Here is a 22,555-nt window from a genome sequence, read left to right on the forward strand (position 1 = left end):
GGTTTATAAATTACACCTCAATATAGCTATTTCTTTTATTCTAAAAAGGAAAAAAAAAAAAACCCCACACACAGCAATAACAAAGAGCCTTGGCTCTGTTGAATGTTCCAGGCTGCTGAGAATTAAGGCTCTACATCAGGGTTGGGGGATGTCTGGCCCACGGGCCATATAAGGCCCCTGAAATTATTTAGCTTGGCCCTACCAAGGCATTAGGGGTGAGTTAATGAAACGTCTGACCAAATATAGAAGACGAATGTTTAAGCTGATAATTTTATATGGCCCTTGAATGACATTATACCCTGGTAAATATCCAAATGGCCCGCGGCAGAAAAAAGGTTCCCCATCCCTGCTGTACATCCTTACTGCTATGGAATGCCACGGAGCTGTGTGCCTGCTCATTCCTAGGTTGCCTCTACCTAGCCTGCCCCAAGAAGAGCCAGACACGTTGAGATGCAGGTCACCCAATGTCCTCTGTGAACACTGACTGGTCCAGGACCTGCCTGAAAAGTGCTACTGGCCTGCAAAGCATTTATGCCCACATAGCTGTTTGCAGCAACGTCCCCTCCTCCCATGAAAATCAATTGGACCCATTAGTAGAAAAAGATAACCCAGCTATTTTGAGACAAATCTCTGCTGGATTAGCAGTTGTCTTCCCAGCTATGATTGGGGAAGGAGCTTGGCAAATGTGTCTCCAGGCAATAAATAAAAAATTGGGTAATTACTGTGTCCTTCTAAGGCAGTTTCATAGGAAATCTTTAGCCCCCAGAGATAACGCTCCATGAAACTTCCACTGCGGCTTAAACACTGTTCTGCCTTCATTCTTCCTTTCCTTTCTTTATCCATAACCCAGGCTTGGGTTTATAAAAAATGATTTCTGAGAGAACCAAGATGGTGGCATAGGTTAACGCCGGAGTTTGCTGCTTTGAACAACTACTTCAAAAGTGAAACCAAAAAACGGAAGGGACATCACCCAGAACCACAGGAACGCTGGCTGAGTGGAAGTCCTACAACTAGGAGGAAAGAGAAACGCATACGGACACCCAGAGGAGGCGCAGTGCTGAAGTCAAATTCTGAGGTGCGGAGTGCGCGGTTGGCGTTTTCAATCGGGAGGGAGTCGCAGACTCTGAGCTCCAGATCCGGGCGAGTCTTTAGGGTCCCAGACTCAAACGGGAGAAGCGGGACTGTCTGGCTTCGGTCAGAGCGAGTGCAGCTTTCTCTCTGAGCTTTGCAGCGGGTGCTGGGACTCAGAGAGGCAGAGCCCCTGGGGACAGGACTGAGAGCCACCATAACTGCTCTCTCCGGCCCACCCTGTTGATCCTGTGCGACCCGCCCCGCCCAAGCCCTGCACACAGGCATTTGCCGGATAGCCTCAGGCAAACGCCAGATTAGCACCTCCCTAGAGGACAGAAGTTCTCTCACTGCTGACACAGCTGATTCTCATAGCCACTTGGCCTGGAGGTCAAACCCTCCCTGGAATTAGCTACAACAATCAAGATTTAACTATAAGACTGCGAACAAAGACCACTAGGGGGTGCACCAAGGAAGCATAACAAAATGCGGAGACAAAGAAACAGGACAAAATTGTCCATGGAAGATATAGAGTTCAGAACCACACTTTTAAGGTCTCTCAAGAACTGTTTAGAAGCTGCCGATAAACTTAATGAGATCTACAAGAAAACTAATAAGACCCTCGATCTTATATTGGGGAACCAACTAGAAATTAAGCATACACGGACTGAAATAACGAATATTATACAGACTCCCGACAGCAGACCAGAGGAGCGCAAGAATCAAGTCAATGATTTGAAATGCGAGGAAGCAAAAAACACCCAACCGGAGGGGCGGAATGAAAAAAGAATCCAAAAATGCGAGGATAGTGTAAGGAGCCTCTGGGACAGCTTCAAGCGTACCAACATCAGAATTATAGGGGTGCCAGAAGATGAGAGAGAGCAAGATATTGAAAACCTATTTGAAGAAATAATGACAGAAAACTTCCCCCACCTGGTGAAAGAAATGGACTTACAGGTCCAAGAAGCGCGGAGAACCCCAAACAAAAGGAATCCAAAGAGGACCACACCAAGACACATCATCATTAAAATGCCAAGAGCAAAAGATAAAGAGAGAATCTTAAAAGCAGCAAGAGAAAGAAACTCAGTTACCTACAAGGGAATACCCATACGACTGTCAGCTGATTTCTCAACAGAAACTTTGCAGGCCAGAAGGGAGTGGCAAGAAATATTCAAAGTGATGAATACCAAGAACCTACAACCAAGATTACTTTATCCAGCAAAGCTATCATTCAGAATTGAAGGTCAGATAAAGAGCTTCACAGATAAGGAAAAGCTAAAGGAGTTCATCACCACCAAACCAGGATTATATGAAATGCTGAAAGGTATCCTTTAAGAAGGGGAAGAGGAAGAAAAAGGTAAAGATACAAATTATGAACAACAAATATGCATCTATCAACAAGTGAATCTAAGAATCAAGTGAATAAATAATCTGATGAACAGAATGAACTGTAGATTATAATAGAATCAGGGACATAGAAAGGGAATGGACTGACTATTCCTGGGGGGGAAAGGGGTGTGGGAGATGCGGGAAGAGACTGGACAAAAATCGTGCACCTATGGATGAGGACAGTGGGTGGGGAGTGAGGGCGGAGGGTGGGGCGGGAACTGGGAGGAGGGGAGTTAGGGGGGGAAAAAAAGAGGAACAAATGTAATAATCTGAACAATAAAGATTTAATTAAAAAAAAATAATAATAATAAAATAAAATCTTAGCTGGGCCTTGGCGGCGCGGCGCCCTAGAAAAAAAAAAAAAAAAAAAAAAAATGATTTCTGCCAAAGTGGTCCTTCAGAGTGCAGAGGGCATGCTAGAGAGGAAGCCCTGAGCCCCATGGGGTTACCTGGCTCCATCCCTCCCATGTGACCCGAGCATGAGAAGCCACTGGGCTAATGGTCAGCAAGCACAGGGCCACCTCTTTGGGCTTCTCCTCTCCTAGAATATTCTCAGAGAATTCTGAAAACACTGACTGGATCCTGAGTTTCTTAAGAACCAAGTGATGAGAACCAGTGTGATTGTCTGGAAAGGTATGTGTTGCCACCTGTTAAGATACATTACTAAAAGTACATCTCCATGACCTTTTATTTCATTGTTTAAAGAAAAAGATTTCTGTGACAAACTCCGCTTTCCCTATCCCTTACTCATTGGGGCAGCAAGAACTATTCTGAAGCAAAAGCATAATTAAGCAAAACAAAAAGGTACCAACACACTGGTGGGGAACAGTAAGGGTGTGTGTCTTATAATGGTTCAAACCTTTTGGATGGAATTATCAAGTGAATCTAGAAAAATTAAGTCCCAGAGCTGTCCCACCCAGTAAATTAGTGTAAGAATATAGGTTTTCAATTTTTTTTTTATGTGGAGGGAGAACCAAATTATGGGCAATCTGAATTCATGACCAGCTGATAAAGTAACCTGAAGAAAAAATAATGGTCTGAACCTAGTTTAACACTAGAATGTTTCATTCGAGACAAAAGTTTTATAGTTGTCTGAGGGTGGGATCATTTGAAACCACTTTTCCTTGTAGTTTAAATGCAGACAATCACACTGGGGCCAGGGGCCAGCGTGTTCTCTAACTCTATGTAGCTATATCTTGGAAGTGCCAAGAAAGCTTTGAGGGCTGAAAGCAGGTGCTCCTAGCCTTAGCAATTAGGAGGTTATCAGATACTGTACCAACGTCCAGGCCACACTGGCTTTCATTGGCCAGGGGATGTGGGGACCTGTCTCAGAATTCAAGCAATTTTTGGACCTTGAACTTCAGAGAGAGGGAATAGTAAGATCGAAGTAAAAACCACTTCTTGAAATTCCAACTATGACCATACAAGTATCCATTTTTGCTTGGTGTGTAGCGGTACATGTTCTTATTTGAAAGAGTGGAAGCATAGTCCTTCTTATAGCTAGCTACAGACCAGGACAACTGCTATATAACTTTCAATCACAATCACAATCTCTTTTCTGGTATTTTCCTGTGTGAATGTGCGTGTTTGTATGTGTGAGAGAGGGGGAGGAGGGGAAAGGGGAGAGATGAATGGATGAGATTACAGCAAGTACTAGATATTATGTGCACTTACGTCTCACTCCACTAACTCTGTAAAACCCTTCTCACATTTGGGCCTTTGAAACAACATACACTGGTTCAATCTTTACTGTAGTATACCTACAGAGAGCCCAAGCCCAGCCCTATGCTGGATGGAGAGAACACAAAGATAAATGAGGAAAGGGTTCCAGCCCTTGAAAAATGCAGTCTAATAGGGACACAGGCAGAAAAAAGCCCAAGGCGATCCAGATTGATGTAGCGAAAATAAGACATGCAAACACCGTTACTATTACTTGAATATAATTTAGAAATACATAACTTTATCACAGACAAATGTCCTATGCTAAGGACACAGTAACTGTTTAGTTCCTGGTTTTAAATAGCTGTCAAAGGATACACACGCTGAAGGCTATGGAGCACACCAGACTGTCTGGCTAAGTGTTCCTGCCTGCCCAACTGCTTTGAAAAGGTGTGCCCTGGAACAGAGCAATGAATTTATGGGACAGAATGTCTCATGTGCTCAACCGTTTGTTTAGAACGCCCCAAAGTACCTGCTAGGTAAGAGGAATTTTACTAGATCAAAGTAAACTGCTGATTTCATATAGCAAGTGACATTCTTTTTTCTTCTTCTTTTTTAGTTCACTAGTTCTTTCAAATAATAGTATCTGGAGTAATCCAGAAATTCTAGAACACTTCCTTCAACCAGACCCCAGGAGATGGGTCATTCTGCTTTGTATTAAAATCACAGCCCATACAGTCTGTTAAAAACAGCAAAAATAATTTTAAAATAGTGCAAGTTCATTACTTATATGTCTCAAATATCAGTCAGGGGAATCAAAATTTCCAACATTCTTTTCTGTTGTTGTCTCTCATCTACTTCTCTCATACATCCAACTTTCCAAATTGCCTAAGACACTCCTCATGAACTTAACCCACACGTATATTATAATTTCCCTTCTTTCTTCCTATACTTCCATTACAAGACGAAATAAAGTCCAAAGAACTCTAGGAGAGAGGGTGAGGAGGATGATGCTGAGCAGGCCACCGTGGAGGGGAAAGGCTGGAGACACTAAAATTTGGCACTGTTGTCCTATCATAAGCTATAAATGGTAGATAAGGACAGACTGTCTTTCTCCCAGCGTGGGTCCCAGTGGTGACCCCCACTGCTTGGCTCAGCTGTGACACAAAAGAGAACAGATGCAGAAAGAATGAGTGTAGGTGGTAAGCTAGGCACATATATAACAGGTGCCCAAAACATGGAAGCTATTATTGTGAGTGCTATCCTTAGTCCCACCAGCAATGGAGTAGGTGAGGATTTTAGTTACAACTGTGTGATACATATAGCGCTTCAGTATTTACTCAACAAGTATTTCTGAGTTCTTACAATGCAACAGCACAATGATTAAATACATACACACACACACACACACACACACACACCCCTTAAGGAATGGAGAGCTCATTGACAGAGAGAAAAATGTGTGCCAATAACTGTTCAACACTGTTCTTTAATATCTACTCAGCTCCACCTCTGCGTCAGTCACCCTGGGGATAAGATACCAGGGATAAGCAGTAAACAGATGAAAATCAGTGCTCTTGTGGTGGTTACAGCGTTGCAAACACAGGCCACTACGCTGAAGGCTAGCACACTATTCTAAGTGCTTTCATGTTCTATCATGTCCAATCTTCACAACCGCGACATGAAGTGGGTACTGTTATCATCTTACTTACAGGTGAGAAAACTGAAGCACAGTGGGTCACGTGGAGGAAGAATATGGCATTACCAAGTACATAAAAAAAATGTGGGCTAACATAAAGGCCGGATTGGTTAGCTGAAGACGTTGTCTTCTCAAAGGGCACAACTGGACCGTCAGGAACAATGTTTACAGTGGGTTTCACACCTTGAACTATTCAGTAATGTCAGACGTAGCTGGTGTCTGGCACCTAAGCTGCTCCAAGTGTACAATGAAGCCCATGTTGTGATAAAATATGCCAATGAGTCTATTAACGCCATTAAAGTTTTATAACAAAAAATCATAACACTTAAATAAGGAATTATCATTATGATTTTCCTGATTTTCTCTTGTCACTTGAGTTTTTGTGGCCAGAAATGAACTGGTCTGTTAGCTTAGGTCTCGGATATCTGCACCTGACAGCCACACGAAAGAGACCAAGGTTGTCTCCTGTACTCCTCTCCCTCCCCCTACAAGCAGGGGCCTCCCTTCTCATAACCCAGAACAGGGGAAGGCCAAAGAGCAGCACTTACGGTGCCTGGCTGTCGACTCATCATCTGAAATCTGCTCTGACCCCCAAACCCAATCCATCTCATGTTTACTCTAGGCCACGTGTTCTAATCACCTGAACTTTTGCCCCTTCTTACTTTTGACAGGCTGTTACTACTTCTTTTGCACCTTTCAAGGATGCAGCTGCTTGTAACGTCAGGAACAAGACCTTTAAAAAATACATAACTGTAAGAACTGGAATTTGGATGGTCTCAGTTTAGAATTCTTTTTCTGCTCCATTCAGCCTCAGGTGAGTAAATGTTAAAAATGTATTCCCCACAAGTAATAATTAAGGGAAAACGGTTAGGATTTTAAACTAGGTTTATCTTTGAAATGTTAATTTGGCAAACAGAGAAAGAAAAGGGCACATTTTAGTTTAGTGTTTAAAACCTTTTGCCCACTAAAATGGAATATATATCTATATCAACTTCTGCTTTTTTAAAAAACGTAAACATTATAAAAGTCATCCACTCACAAAAGAAAATGTAAACATTCCAAAAGGTAGACCATAAGTGAGAAGTCTCCTTCAACCCTACCCAAGAGTAAACCACCACGATGTTTTGATATTTTTAGTGAAGGAATTGCTACTGTTTAGGGACTTTTAAACCTCCAAAGTACCATATAAATAAAGTGGCAAACCTGAGGGCATCTTCCCCTGCCCGCTGTTCTCTCTAAAGCACAGGTAGCCCTAGAACAGAAGGCCACAGTGAACCCTTGGTTAGGTCTCGTGGGGTGCTCATTTACTTTGTTCCCTGGGTTGGGAAACACATTCTGGAATATTTTTCATTTAGTTTTGAATAAGAGAGAAACCAGCAACACTTTATCTTATTTTATACATGCCTCAGCTTTATCCACAAAGGTTTGAGGCAGCTGTTAAAATCAAAACACAGTCCCTAAAAACATGATAAACTAGAAAGACACTCAAGGTCTGGGAAAACATAAATAGAAGTATAGAACCCAGGCTGAAGAAAATAACAAAAGTATACAGGCCTGAAAGGTCACAGAGCTGTAATTACTCTGTACACATCTACAAGTTACAAAGTTTATAGAGGAAATGATATCCAATAGTGGTAGACAGGAACACCAAGAGGATGTTCTCCTGGCCAATGTCCACAAGCCACTATATATATTATAATATGCATGTTTTATTACCTGTTTTAAAAAAAGTCCTCTATGGGTTACAGGAAAGGAAGTGATTTGAAAAGTTCTACTCCATTGGCTTAGAAAAGGTTCATCTGAACTCAATCAGATTACAGCATAATTTGGGGCATGTTTTATGTAGGGATTTTTGCAATGTGTAGCAAATATGCTTTAAAATGCACCTACCCTCTGACTCACATTCCCTGCTGGGAATCTAGCTTAAGGAAACACCACCCATCTGTGCAAAGCTTTACCTGCAACAATGCTCACTGCAGTGCCTTAAGAGGAAGTACTGGCAACGATCTTATGTCAAACAATAGAGGACTAGATCAATAAATTATGATGAAGCCCAAACCGGTTTGGCTCAGTGGATAGAGCGTTGGCCTGTGGACTGAAATGTTCCAGGTTCGATTCTGGTCAAGGGCATGTACCTTGGTTGCAGGCACATCCCCAGTGGGGGTTGTGCAGGAGGCAGCTGATCGATGTTTCTCTCTCATCGATGTTTCTAACTCTCTATCCCTCTCCCTTCCTCTCTGTAAAAAAATCAATAAAATATATTTTTTTAAAAATAAAATAAATTATGATGAAGAAAGAAGTTCTGTGGTCACCAAAATGAGGCATAGAATACTGACTAACATGGAAAGATGTACTGAAAAATATTGGGAAGAGGGACAACAAGTTAATACTGTCATCTCTGGGTTGTGGGTTTCCAGGTGACTTTTACTTGCAGTATAAATATTCATAGAAATTTTGGAAATTTTCTGGCAGCAGCTCTGGCCAGATAGTTTACTTGGTTTGTGTCCTGATACACCAAGGCTGTGGGTTCAATCCCCAATCAGGGCACAAGAAGCAACCAATGAATGCATAAATAAGTGGAACAACAAATCGATGTTTCTCTCTCTTGCAAATCAAGAAATTAAAAAAAAATTTTTTTAAGGAATTTTCTGGCCACAGAGAAAAATATAGTTTAAAAAAACAGATTAAAACCGAAACACATACCTAAAAATATTAATGACTGTTGGAAATACTAAGAAGTATAATTTGGCAGACCTGTTCTCAAGCATGTACAACCTAAGTGGGGATAAGAGCCAATTAAAAATAACATTTCCGCCCTGGCTGGTGTTGTTCAGTGGTTAGAGTGTCAGCTCATGAACTGAAGGGTCTCGGGTTCGATTTCCCGTCAAGGGCATGTACTTTGGTTGCGGGTCCAATCCCTAGCCCCGGTCTGGGTGCATGTGGGAGGTAACCAATCAATGTGTCTCTCTCACATTATGTTTCTCTCTCTCTCTCTTCCTCTCTCTCTCTCTCCCCCCACCCCCTTCCACTCTCTCTAAAAAAAAAAAAAAAAAAATCAATGGGAAGAAAATATCCTCTGGTGACAACACACACAAAAAAATAACATCTTCAGAAAGTATTGGCCTTAAAACCTCTTGATTCAACTGCAACTCACTGATATTCTTTTAAAAAACCATACATTTGCAAGAAGTCATATTAAAAAAAAGTGAAAGGTACTTTCATTAATATTCAATTAACAATAAAATTTAATTGACCAGCCCTGGCCAGTTTGGCTCGGTGGATAGAGCATCGGCCTATTGACTGAAGGGTCCCGGGTTCGATTCCAGTCAAGGGCACATGCCTGGGCTCAATACCCAGTAGGGGGCATGCAGGAGGCAGCCGATCAATGATTCTCTCTCATCATTAATGTTTCTCTCTCCCTCTCCCTTCATCTCTGAAATCAATAAAAATATATTTTAAAAAATTCAATTAACCATAACTCCATATGCTCCCAGCATTCCAGTTTGTTTACATCTATGCCCCCAACATCTCTTACACAAACCTTTTGATGTGTTCAGTTATGACAGTTTTAGAATCTAAGAAAATTAAATGTATGTTTTATCCTACTGAATACAGCTGTAAGGCCTCTCACAGGCCCATGTTCCCAGGTCCTGGCTCTGTCTCTGGACATTAAGTAATCCCTGTGGAGATCAGGCTCCTGCCAAGGTTGCAAATGTCCAACCAGTAAGCCCGGGGCAAATGGTTTTGTTTGTTTTGCTTTTAATTAAAAGTGTTTACTTGTTTCCACCCATCAGAGAGGCCAAAATAAAAAGGAAGGAAAACACCAACCTTTGGTGAGGAGGTAAAGTAATAGGAATTCTGATACACTGCTGGTGAGAATGTAAATGGATGCAATCGCTTTGGAAAACTGCCTGGCAGTTTGCACCAAAACTAAATATTCAAATACCTTATAACCCAGCAAATCCGATGCTATGGCTATACCTAAGAGAAAGAACACCTTTGCCCATCAGACACACACTAGAATGTCCACAGCAGCACTATTCATAATAGCCTGGAGCAGTGTGAAAACTATCCCAAGGCCTCTCAAGAGAAGTGTGATATAGTGACACAGTGGACTACTACACAGCAAAAAGAATGAGCTAACTACAATTATTCCAATACTATGGGTGAATCTGACAAACACATAGCGAGAGAAGGCAGACAAAATAGGCAGAACTAATTTTAGTGCAGTGAGAAGTTAAGAGAGTTATCTTGGAGGGGGTGTAGCACCTGGAAGAGGGTATATGAAGGACTTTGAGGGGCTGGTCATGGTCTGCTTCTTGATCTGGGTGCTGGTTATACAGCCGTGTTCAGTTTGTGACAATTTAGTGACTATACACACCTAAGCACACCTTTCTGTGTGTGTCTGTTTTAAAATCCTCACCCGAGGACATTTTCATTGATTTTTAGAGAATGGGGAACGGAGCAAGAGAGAAACATCAATGTGAGAGAGACACATCAATTGGTTACCTCCTGCACGAACCCCGACCAGGGCCAGGAATCAAACCTGGGTCCTTTCGGTGCAGGGGACAACACTCCTACAGACTGAGCCACACCCACCCAGGGCTCCATGTGTCTATTATAGCTCAATAAAAAAGTTTTAGAAATAAAGACATATTTTCAAATGACAACAGAGGTTAAATTAAATTAGTGTTTGCACTGCTTTCAGAGCCATTTTTACTTTGGAACTGCAGAAGAAACAGCTGTGTGGAAGGTGGGGGGAAACAAAAATCCAATTTGTTGTAATTCCATGCACATTAGGATTCCCTTGCAAGTCTGCCTGTGGCTCATTACAGTGGAAATGCAAGGCAAGAATTCATGCCCAATACTGGCATAATGTCACAAACTCAAAAGCAACCCGAAACTTGTGAATGGTGTCACCTGTCCAAGCAGTCCCAGTCTCCCAGGCTTCACAATAAAGGCCGCTGCTCTGTCTGCAGAGCACTCGTGTTATCCTAGTTCTAAAACCTCTTTCCAATCAAGAAAAAATGTTATGACTAAAAAAGACATCGATTGTTTGGCTTTGTATTTCCATTTTCCCCAAACAAAAAGCTACAATACTGGGCTGTTCAGTTTGATATCAATACCTGGCAACCCTTCTGCCACTATCTGGCACATGAGTCTTACTATTCCCCTTCTTTTAGTCACCATGGAGCCGAGAGCAAGTTGTCGGGGCTTCTGCAAACCCCATTTTTATCTTCAGCATACCTGAAGAAAGTGTGATGGGAACAGATGAAGATATTAAGCACTGTGTAAAGCTATAGCAAGGAACATAAAAGGCAATTTAGAGATTCAAAAGCTAGACCTGTACAGCACGGTCTGCACTGGACACCACCCAGGCAGGGACTTTCACTTACTCTCCCCCTCCCCCAGTGGAGAATATAAAACCATCAAACAAGCAAACAAAATCTAGTATACATGCCTAGACTGCTTGCTTTACCCAGTGAAACAAAAGTACTTTTTCTTATTAAAAAAACAACCCACAAAAAACATGTCAATGACAATGAATTACCAGAATGACAGAAAATGTTAGTGACATCTTAGATCACCAAATTATAAAAGATATTTGTTTTGTGCACTTGTTAGTCACTAAAACTAAATTACTATACAAAAATGGGAGGGACTGAGGCTGGCATGTGGACACTGGTCACACATAGACTTCGGGACTCAGTTTCTTTCTTATATTAAAGGAAATATTTTTAATTGATTTTAGAGGAAGGGAAGGAGGGAGGGAGGGAGGGAGAGAAGCATCGATGTGAGAGAGAACTATTGATCAGTTGCCTGCTGCAAGCACACTGATGGGGATCAAATCTGAAACGTGGGTATGTGTCCTGACGGGGAATTGAACCCACCACCTTTTGGTGCACTGGATGACACTCCAACCAGGGCATGGGACTCAGTTTCTTAATGGTAAACAAAATCTATAGCCACCCTAAGGGCTGATGTTTATTTAGAATGAAACAAACACTCTATAAAAAGTGTTTATAGGCAGGGTGGGAGCCTAACATAAGATAGGTGCTTACTAAATGTCCATTTATTCAACACACATGCACACCTACTATGTGCCAGGACCTGTTGTACTATGTACAACAGAACAAAGCTCCTTTCCTTTGGGAGCTCACATTCTAGTTGGCATGGGAAGACAGACAAATAAATAAATAGACCCTATGGCAGTAAGACCTATGGGGGAAAGGCAGTTAGGCAGGGTTGCAAGATGGACGGCGTTTTCTGCAATTTTAAAGAGCTGTTTGAGCAGGCCTCTCTGAGAAGGTGATATTTTTTTAAAAAAGACTTCTGTGTCCCCTCTCCCCTCCTTTCTTTTTTTAAGTGTCATTTCCCCTTCACTGCTGCTTTAGCAAGATTAATCCTTAATGATGTCACACCCATCCCTCCTCATCTTCCTGACTTTAACTGTTCTAACTTCTAGGAAGGTTGTAGTTACTCTTAATTAACGTTTGCTTTTTTAAAACTTCACTTCTTCCTCGTACAACTAAGCATATACTCATCAGAAAACCATGCAAAGTCACTAGCAAGCTACAAATTATGGGCATACTATAGACTGAAGTGTGGGGAAGGGGAGGGACCTTTAATTTAATTCTTAATTGGCAACAGCAACATTACTTGACATCTTGGGGCTTATTATCATGCCATTTGTTTGTGAAGTGGTAAAACACATAACCTTCTGGGATTTAGCATGGATCTCCAGCAATCATTTGTCTAAGTGTATGTTTAGAAAACTCTGCAATGTGTAAATATTTAAAGATATTTGACACTGCATACTTTATAATCCCCATTTTCTCTAAGAGTTTATTCCTCTATTTCAAAGTTGGAGAAATTTGAGTGTTAAAGAAAACACCTAAAACCCATACAAGCAAGTCATAAAATCTCATTTGCAGGTGGCTTTTGTAAACGCACCTGCTTAAGTTATGGTTGGTTCTATTAGTAAAACACTGTAGATTGCTAGGTAACATAAAAGGAAGTCCCTTTTTTAAAAGAACTAGCTAGCTAGACTCATCAACACTGCCAGTAGATTTTTTACCATATTAGGCTTAAATTGTTCTCAGCTTTGGTAGTGGAGAAGCGGCCCGGGAGCAAGAACCCAAGAGCAGGAGGTGAAAGAATTTCAGGCTTTCAATTGAAAGTAAAATTTTACTATGCATTTCTATCACAGCCAAGGCATGAGCTAGCAGCATTCACTACAAAGATTACATATAAATTTGTTGTCTAGAGCTGTAAATTCGTATTCCACCATCTCAACGTAAAAAAAAAAAGCCATGATCCTAAGACATGAACGAGGAAATGGTGATTAAAATAAATCAAGACATCTGTGAGCTTTCAGTATGTTTGAAAACACCTGGGAAGGAAAAGCCACGAGGCCTGTCCTGGTCTCTGATCTTCAGTGCTATAATCTTTCAAAATATGAAAATTACTCACCCTGCCTTACATCTGCAAATACATATAATCAAAACTATGAAATCCGCACTTCTCCCCTCCTGCTCGTTCCTTGGCAACTGCACAGGTCAAAGTGGTTGGCACTGCCGGCGCGGTAATGCACTGGAGTACACAGCCCCTCCACCGAGTCACCACTGAAAGTGAAAGTCGGGAGTGCGGGGAGGAAAAAGCAAAGCCATGTTCCTTCCCATGACAGCACCTGAGTGCCTGTCTCCAGTTATCTCCACTGGGACCGGGAAGATGCCGCCTGACTCTCAGAGGCAGGGGGAGGGGCATCTGTGGGCTCACTTAAAAAAAAAATTTTTTTTATTGATTTGTTACAGAGAGGAAGGGAGAGGGATAGAGAGTCAGAAACACCGATCAGCTGCCTCCTGCACACCCTCCACTGGGGATGTGCCCACAATCAAGGTACATGCCCTTGACTGGAATCGAACCCGGGACCCAGTCCGCAGGCTGACGCTCTATCTATCCACTGAGCCAAACCGGTTACGGCTGGGCTCACTTTTTAAAGCTTTCGTGGCCCTGTGGAAACTTAGACTCTGCCTCCAATCTGCAATGCCTGCATTCCTCAATTACATACAGTTTTTCCAAACTTAACTGACAGTCATCAGCGTAGCTGCAACTCCCCGAGTCTAAGAGGAAGAATGTTTCCTTCACACCCTCGGGAAAGACCCCACACGCCCGGCCCCGACCCACCATCGTCAGGAACATTCAAACATTAAACCCCGGACAAATGTTAAACTTTAACACTCACATTTCTGGAATTTCGAAATGCCCTCTATTAAAGGAAACACACGAGTAAGGAACAAATTTTGGTCACAGTGACTTCCTGAGCCCCCAAATGCTGTGTTTGGCTACAAATTGTAATTCACATGTTTGTTGTATTCAGACGAAGGAAATACAATTTTTGTTTTGAACTTCCAAAGATCCATTAAGAATATATTTTCACGCTCTTTTGAAATTCTTATCCAACAACAGTCAATCAACTCTTATTTCAGGAATTCACGCAGACCTTGCAAATCTAGAAGCCACATTTTAGGGGTAAAAAAAAAAAGTCTATAAAAATGACCATACTGTGGGCCCTGAAGATGACTGCAAGTGAAATTTGGAAAACTAAGTCTCGGGGAGCTCCGCGGGCCTCAGCCGACTTAAAACAAAAGTTGTTTTGTATCCTATTAGGAACAGATGATTACACGCGGATCTCATTTCCACCGGAATCCACCTATAAGCGCTTAAAGTTCTCAACCTTCCTAACCGCGACCCCGTCATACAGCCCCTCATGTGGTGGGGAGCCCCAGCCATAAAATCATTTTCGTTGCTCCTTCGTCACTGTCATGTTGCTACTGTTAGGAATCGTCATGTCAATATCTGATATGCAGGATGTATTTTCAGGGGTCGCGACCCACAGGTTGAGAACCGCTGGAAACTTCCTCCGCTGGCCACGAATCCCAAGTCTGTGTGTTTCTGGAAAAACTCTCCCACAATAAACGCCAGTTTTAAGAGCATGACCCCCAAAGCATTCCTTAAAGTCCGGTCAACTCCATGGACGCCCGGCTGCTCCGGACCCGGGACTCACCACACCGCCGGCGGTCAGAGCCCGCGGAGCGAGAGGCTGCGGGGAGCGGGGGGGGGGGGGGGGGGGGGGGTCGGGGGGGAGCGGAGGGTCGCCGGGAGCGGCGCGAGGGGCAGTCCGGGGCCCCGTCGCTTCCCCCCCTCGCCCCCCCCCCCCCCCCCCCCCGCTCACCTGGCGCGGCCACGGCACCTGGCGCCGCTCCGCCCGCCCCGCGCAGCCGCCCTCGGAGGAGCCGTTGGGAGCAGGACGTGGCCCCCGAAATGGCACAGACCTGCCCGCCTTCTCCAACTCCCCCCACATACGTCGGGGTGCAAACTAGGGGCTTCTCGGGCGTCTCCAGCGCCCGGGGCGGGGGAGGGGCGGCGGTTCCCGCGGGGAGTCAGCCCCCTCCTCGCCCCAAGGTGAAAAAGCCCGAATCCGTCCGGCCCGGCCTCGCGTTCCCTCAGCCTCAAACCCCGAACCACGGCGGGCCCCGGCTCCCCGCCCCTCGGCCCCCTTCCCGGGTCCGCGTACCCGGTAGGTGCTCTCGGTGAGCCGGTTCACCTCCTCCGGCCCCTTCGACATGGCTGCAGCCGCCGGGCGGGCGGGCGGGCGCGGCCGGGCCTCGTGGCCGCCCGACTCTGGGCGGTGGGAGCTCGGGGGCGCGGCTGAGGGGCCCTCGAGAGTCGGCCGCCGCCACAGCCGTGGGCCCGCGAGAGCCGGCGCGCGTCTCCAGCCGCCCAAGTGTCAAAACTCGCCGCGCCGCCGCCTCGCCGCGGGAAGACCGTGAGGAGCTAAGGAGACGCGGCCCGACGCCAGCTGGACAAGCGGGCCCTGCCGGGCGGCCCCACCTGAGGCGGCGGGGGCGGGGCCGAGGGGCGGGGCGAGGCTGTCCTACCTGAGGCGGTGGGGTGGGCGAGCCGAGCCTTCGGGGAGGTACACAGCCTGGGTGGGCGGGGCTTAGCGGCCTAGGTGGGCGGGGCGGCCAGAGGGAGCGTGGCAGGTGGGCGGGGCCTGGCGTCCGGGTGGGCGGGCCGAGCTTTGTGGGAGGTGCACAGCGGACCTGGTGGGCGTGGCCTAGCTGCCTGGGTGGGCGGGACGGCCAGAGGGAGCGTGGGCGGTGGGCGGGGCCTAGCGGCAGGGGTGGGCAGGGAGAAGGTGAGTTGGGCCGAGTGGGCGGGGTGTCCCCACCTGTGTTGCACCCGCGGGGACAGCCAAGCTGTGCCCTTAGCTTCCGGCGGGGAACTCCTGGTGACTCAGAGGCCCCGCAGGGCGTCGATAGCTCAGGTTTCTGTTCTGCTTGGGCAGGACCTGCATCGAACGCGGTCAGGCCTCCTAGAGCCGTCTGGTGTCTCGCACGGAGCTGGTCTCATAGGCCCCAAGACTCACTGTCTCCCCACGCCCAGCCCTGCTTTTTGTGGACCGCCGGAAGAGGGGCCCACGTCCCCCACTTGCGCTTGATTTCCCCGCTTGACTCCTTCCCACACACCACTCTCACTGACCCCAGAGATCTGAGGGATACCGCCTCCCCCCTGCTTCACCCCCCCAATCCCCCCACACACACTGGCTTTCATAGATGAAGAAAGGGAGCCTGCCACTTGCACTTTGGGAAGCTCCACATATATAAAAAATTATTAAATGCCAAGATCTGGTGACAGGAATGGCAGTACGTGTTTAAACTTTACATTAAGAATGGCCTTGCCCTGACCGGTTTGGCTCAGTCGATAGAGCATTGGCCTGCGGACTGAAGGGTCCCAGGTTCGATTCCGGTCAAGGGCATGTACCTTGGTTGCAGGCATATCCCCAGTGGGGAGTGTGCAGGAGGCAGCTGATCGATGTTTCTCTCTCATCGATGTTTCTGGCTCTCTATCCGTCTCCCTTCCTCTCTGTAAAAAAATCAATAAAATATATTTAAAAAAAAAAATGCCAAAGCCGGTTTGGCTCAGTGGATGGAGCATCGGCCTGCAGACTGAAGGGTCCCAGGTTCGATTCCAGTCAAGGGCATGTACCTGGGTTGCGGGCACATCCCCAGTGGGGGATGTGCAGGAGGCAGCTGATCGATGTTTCTCTCTCATCGATGTTTCTAACTCTCTATCTCTCTCCCTTCCTCTCTGTAAAAAAAAAAATATAAAATATATATATATATTTAAAAAAAGAAAAAAAAGAATGGCCTTTAACTCAATGCAACTTCACCATGCTATTCACAAGACCATTACTAGATCTAGAAATCCATGCTGAGCTGAGGTGTGGAGGCAGCTCTTCCTTTCAGCACTCAGTCTGAGCAGGTGCAGTGGCTCCTGCGCTTCCTGTTCTGTCCCCACAACTAGCGCCAGCACCAGCCTAGACTCTGAGGACCCAGAAGAGCCTTCTCCCGCCTGGAACCACCACTCGGCATCTGAGACATTCACCCAACAAGCTTGGTGGGAGGATATATTTTGATTTTTAAAAACTTCTGACTGGCTGGGCCATGGTGGCTCAGTGGCTGAGTGTTGACCTGTGAACCAGGGGGTCAAGGTTTGATTCCCCATCGGGGCACATGCCTGGGTTTCGGGCTCAATCCCCAGTGGGGGTTGCGCAGAAGGCAGCCAATTCTCTCTCACGGATGTTTCTATCTCTCTCTCCCTTTCCCTTCCTCTCTGAAATCAATAAAAATATGTATTTTTAAAAACCCAACACACTTCTGTCTGGGTGCAATTGCATCGTTTATGGGCTGTTAGGATACGAGGCTCCTGTGATAAAGTTCACTGGGAAATGCACACAGAGAAAGCCCTTTGTGGCCCAAGCGGAGCTCCAAGCGTATGAGATGCTGCTGGACTTAGAACAGAAACCAATATTTGGACTCTGGGACCATGTTATCGGCTTTGCAAGCTGTAAAACGTGGCATGCTTAGCAACCAAAAGCTTATGTGTTCCTACATGTTGGGGGGGAATCACACATCAGTCCTAAGTCTCAGGCAGTGGAAGCAGCTGCCTCTCTTGTGAACAGTTTCTAGCATCGGGCTCATAAGATTTGCCAGTGGGGTTTCCTTATATTGAAATGTACTCGTGGCCTTACATTACCACGGTTACATATGAGGCTTCTCCAGAATGTCTGTCGGTTTTTATTTACACTTGAAAATCACTGCCTCGACTTTGAAGGTCACCTTTTAGAACTTCCTCCTGTGCCCTCTGATGAGTGGGGTCATTTGAGCTCAGCTGCAAGGCAGTCAACCAAGGACCTGGAAAGGGAGCAGAGGCGTAACCTTTAACACCCTACAGCTCGGCAGTGTGATTTAGAGCTGGAAGAAACAGGTTAACAACCCACCGTAGAACCAGCAAGCAGCTCTGATGGCCCAATTTGATTGCCAAAGTTGGAATATGATCGAAGGACCAAGTTCATAATCATATGCAAATCTTCAATCAGATATTTGGCTATTGTAACTCCTTTATAGAAACAATTCCTTTATAGAAACAATTTCCCAGGTAGGACCATTCTGCTCCTTTAGAAGTCTTTGAGAATCGTCACTCCTTGGTTGGTACTGACATTAAGAGTAGTGCCACTTAACCCCCAGCTCAGTGCTTGGCATATTGTTACCAGGAATCTCTGGTTGGGCTCGGCCTGCCTGTTGCTGTGTCCAATAACGGAGGCAGGGTTGAATCATATTAGGCATTTATTGAGAAGGCTAGCCAACCAAGAAGACAGGGCGATTACGAGCATCAAACCCTACCTCCCAGCAAAATTCAGGGAACAGGGTTATAAAGGGGAAGGGGCTGGGGTGAGGAATGCAGCTACATGCAGGCCTGGGGGTTGCAGACGTCAGCTATTGTAATTAGTCATCGGGTGATGAGATGAGGTTGATGAGGTGATGTTTTGACTCCTGGTGGGTCCTGACCGTGCTTATTGGTTCTGATTGCTGGATTCACAGCTGAGTCACCTCCTCAATCGCTTCATACAGGCCTTGGAAAGGAAACTTTTAGAAAAACTTAACTCCCTAGCCCAGTGGTCAGGAAACTCATTAGTCAACAGAGCCAAATATCAACAGTACAATGACTGAAATTTCTTTTGAGAGCCAAATTTTTTAAACTTAAACTATATAGGTAGGTACATTGTTATTAACTTAATTAGAGTACTCCTAAGGCTTAGGAAGAACCACACTCAAGGGGCCAAAGAGCCGCATGTGGCTCGAGAGCCACAGTTTGCTGACCACAGCCCTAGCATATATAATAAAGAGCTAATATGCTAATCAGACCAAACAGCAGAACGACCATCTAGACGACTTTCCGGACAAAGCCAGGGCTGCGAGGGCCAAGCCCCTTGCATGAATTATGTGCATTGGGCCTCTAGTTCTCTATAAGAAACTTAACCCCCTATTCAGATAAGTATATGTGTTCTAAGATTTAAAATAATATGATTACTTTTCAGATAATTCAGGTGCTCTATCTATTAGATTATAAGTCCCCCCCCCCCCATCAATATGGGTGCCTGGCAGGTGTTTGTTGAACAAAAGAACAAGTGAGCATTGAAGATCTATCTGCTCTGCCAGGAGCTCTGCTGGGGCCGCAGGAGCGCAGAGTGCACTGGGCTTGCCCCAGGCCTTTGCTACGTGTGCAGGTGGGTGTGCAAGTGGTAGAATTTGATCCTGAAAGCTGTAACAGAGGTACAACCCTGAGTGCTGTGGGTGTCAAAGGGTGGGTGTGGTCTCAAAAGGCCGTTTGTAGTAGATGCTTCAAGCGTGTTTGTGAGTTTCACGTAAACTTGAAAATTCACAGTCATAGTTGTCCCAAGACTTCATGATGCTCAGAGTGAATGGAAGTGAACCAACAGGAAGGAAGGAATGACTCAAGAGAAGGTGAGCAGCAGCCGCTGGCTTTAATGGTTCTCATCTAGAGTCTCGCTCAACGTGGTGACATCACAGACCTCTTTCAGGCCAGGCCGGACTAGGGAAAAAAGCAAAGAAACAGACACGCAAACAAAAAACCATCCTCTGCGTGTGGAGAAGGCCATGTAGCCACTCTCCAACTGCCCAGAGCAGAGGACTGAAGAAGAGCTGGCCTGGCCTCCCTGGAGACCGGCACCATAGCCCACAAGGGGCAGGCCACCAAGCTGCTTTCCTCTCTTAGCGCCTGCTTGCGTTTAAATAATTGAAAATCCTCTTTATGTTAACAAAAGTTGTACGATGCAATTGCCTGTGATAACATCAATGAAAGTTTGAAAGCCATGCTGCAAACAGGCTCTGGTTTTGAGGTTGATATCTTTTTCTGAACCAACTGTGGGGCCTGCGGAGGGGCTCGCTGCCTTGCTGGGCGCTCTGGGATGTCCATGTGAAAGCTACTGTTCTGTGACAAAAGAAGTCCCTGCTGATAACAGCAGTTTGGGGCCAATTTCCCTATAAAATGCCAAGAGAAAGAGTGTGAAAGGGGTACGATTTCTATACGTAGCTAAATTATCAGTCAATAGTACGTGTTTTTATTCTGAAAAAGCAAATGTGAGTTGAAAACTCATTTACTTTCCTGTAACTTTCTTTCAATCCAGGAAGCATTAACTTCTCTAGCATGCCCAGTTCATTTCTGCTGCATAGTTTTTCACTTAACTGTTGCCTCTGCCTAGAACGTGCTCCCCTTGCCCCCATAGCATTTTCCCATAATTTGGATTTCAGCCTAGTGCAACCTCAGTGAGGCCTTCCTTAACCACCCAGATTCAATAAAAATCCTTGACAGAAGTCTTCTGATCCATGAATATGAATGTCCTTCCATTTATTTAGGCCTCCTTACATTTTTAAAACCATGTTTTATAGTTTTTAGAATATAAGTTTTACACGTCTTTTGTTCAATTTATTCCTAAGTGGGTTTTTCCCCCCTTGCTATTGTAAATGGAACTGTTTTCTTATTTTCATTTTCAGATTGTTCATTATGAGTGTATAGAAATAGAACTGATTTGTGTATATTGATCTTATAACCTGCCACCTTGCTAAACTTGTTAATTAGTTCTAATAGTTATCAGACTGAGGAAATTCCCTTCAATTCTTAGTTTATTGAGTGTTATCACGAAAGAGTGCTGGATTTTGTCAAATGCCTTTTCTGTGTCTATTGAGATGATCTTGTGGTTTTTGTCCTTTAGTCTGTTGATTGGGTGTATTACAATGATTGATTTTTGTAGGTTGAATCAACCTTGCATTTCTGGATTAAATTCCACTTAGTCACGGTGTATAATCCTCTACATTATTGCTGGATTCAGTTTGCTAATATTTTGTTGATGACACTGTGTCTATATTCATAAGGGATATTACTTTGTTGTTCTCTTGTGATGTCTTTGGTTTTGATATTAGGGTAATACTGGCCCTATAGAAGGGGTTGGGAAGTGTCCCCTCATCCTCTATTTTTGGAAAGAGTTTATGAAGAATTGGTATTTATTTTTCTTTAAAATGTTTGGTAGAATTCACCAGTGACGCCCATCTAAGTTTGAACTTTGCTTTATGGAACGTGTTAAAATTGCTAATCCACTCTTTTGTTATAGGTCTTTCAGTTTCTTTCTGAGAATGTTACTTCCTTATGGTTTCTATTCCTTTATCTCTTTAATTATTTACAGTATTTGTGTATGGTCTCTACCAGATATCTCCGTGTGGTTTCTGTTTTATTTTGTTTGGTTGTTTATTGTGTCATTCAGCCCCTGTTGTGCCTGCTGATTCTCTATTATGGTGGATCACATCCTTTCATTATTTTTATTTTGTATTATGAAGTCATCTTTAGTGGCGATTCATTATGTCTGTAAGAACCCTGTGGGCCTGGCTTGTGAAGTGTTCCTCCGGAAAAGTTTTGCATTTGTTCCTGGTAGGCATTCCACGGAGGAGTGTAAAACTGAGATCGAGCCCTGGGTTCATTTCTCTTAGGATATTATTTTCTTCTACTAAAGGTCTCAGTGAAGTCAAACTCCTCTGTCCACCCCCTCCCGCCCCTCTTCCTGGCACACAGGCTTCTGAGGACCCCACCTGCACCAATGGGTCTTCGTGTCTGCCCCGCATCTCCCCCAGGGCTCCGTCCCCACACAGGTGAAACACTCGATGTTTGCAATGCCTGACCATGGGGCCCATTTCCAGCTCCAATCCTCCCATCCGACCCGCAAGGCCAAGGCTGCCACCCCGCCTGCTCCAGGCCGCGGTTTCCTTCCCTTTGTGTTTTGGAGACAGGAGATGCTTCCTTTTTTCCTGCAAACTCAGCTATGCGTTAAAATAGTTTTGTCGCATTTCATCCATAATGTTAACCATGTGTCATTGGGGGAATTCTGGGTCTTCCGTCTCCCAGACGCCTGAAAGGGCCTTTGTAGTTTGCCCCGGAGACTGTTCCTGGGGCGATAAGGTCCTGCCAGCCTGCCTCGGTATGTAGGGCCGGACACGGTATTTTTTCACGTCCTGGTCTCGGTTTTCTCACCTTTGAAGGAGGGTGGTTGATCTTCCAGTTACTTTTCGTTCTGAAATTGTCTGAAAAAGAATTTCTTTTGACGTCTATTCCCAGCACTGATTCGGAGCTCTCTCTTATCTCTGGGCGCCGCCGGCCTCTGCGAAGCGAGGCTGTTTGCCAGAGGCCGAGATAACCTGCACATTCTTTCCTTTTCCAAAGGCAGGAAGGGAGAGACACTGGGCTGCTGTCCTGAAAACTCCTCGGAGATATGGCTTCCAGGGTCGATTTGTGGAAGTGGATCTGGCTAATGTCCACTGGCCTTGT

At 45.1% G+C, this 22,555-nt stretch overlaps 1 protein-coding gene across 4 annotated transcripts in view; it reads right to left on the reverse strand.

Moving 5' to 3' along the window:
* The window catches only part of BAIAP2L1 (BAR/IMD domain containing adaptor protein 2 like 1), a 79,967-nt gene extending 64,266 nt beyond the window's left edge, over positions 1–15,701 (reverse strand). The window contains exon 1 of one of the 4 annotated variants that reach the window (XM_036313770.1): positions 15,393–15,699. In XM_036313770.1, the coding sequence (XP_036169663.1) occupies positions 15,393–15,443 (51 nt within the window). In that variant the 5' untranslated portion in view covers positions 15,444–15,699. Of the gene's footprint in view, positions 1–10,981; positions 11,021–13,288; positions 13,314–15,392 lie in introns of those variants that run through there. The other 3 variants (XM_036313769.1, XM_036313772.1, XM_036313771.1) reach the window with 3 other exon arrangements.
* Positions 15,702–22,555: the final 6,854 nt, after the last annotated feature.

This window comes from Myotis myotis, unplaced genomic scaffold (genome assembly GCF_014108235.1).
Source record: "Myotis myotis isolate mMyoMyo1 unplaced genomic scaffold, mMyoMyo1.p scaffold_m19_p_6, whole genome shotgun sequence".
NCBI classification, from domain to species: domain Eukaryota; kingdom Metazoa; phylum Chordata; class Mammalia; order Chiroptera; family Vespertilionidae; genus Myotis; species Myotis myotis.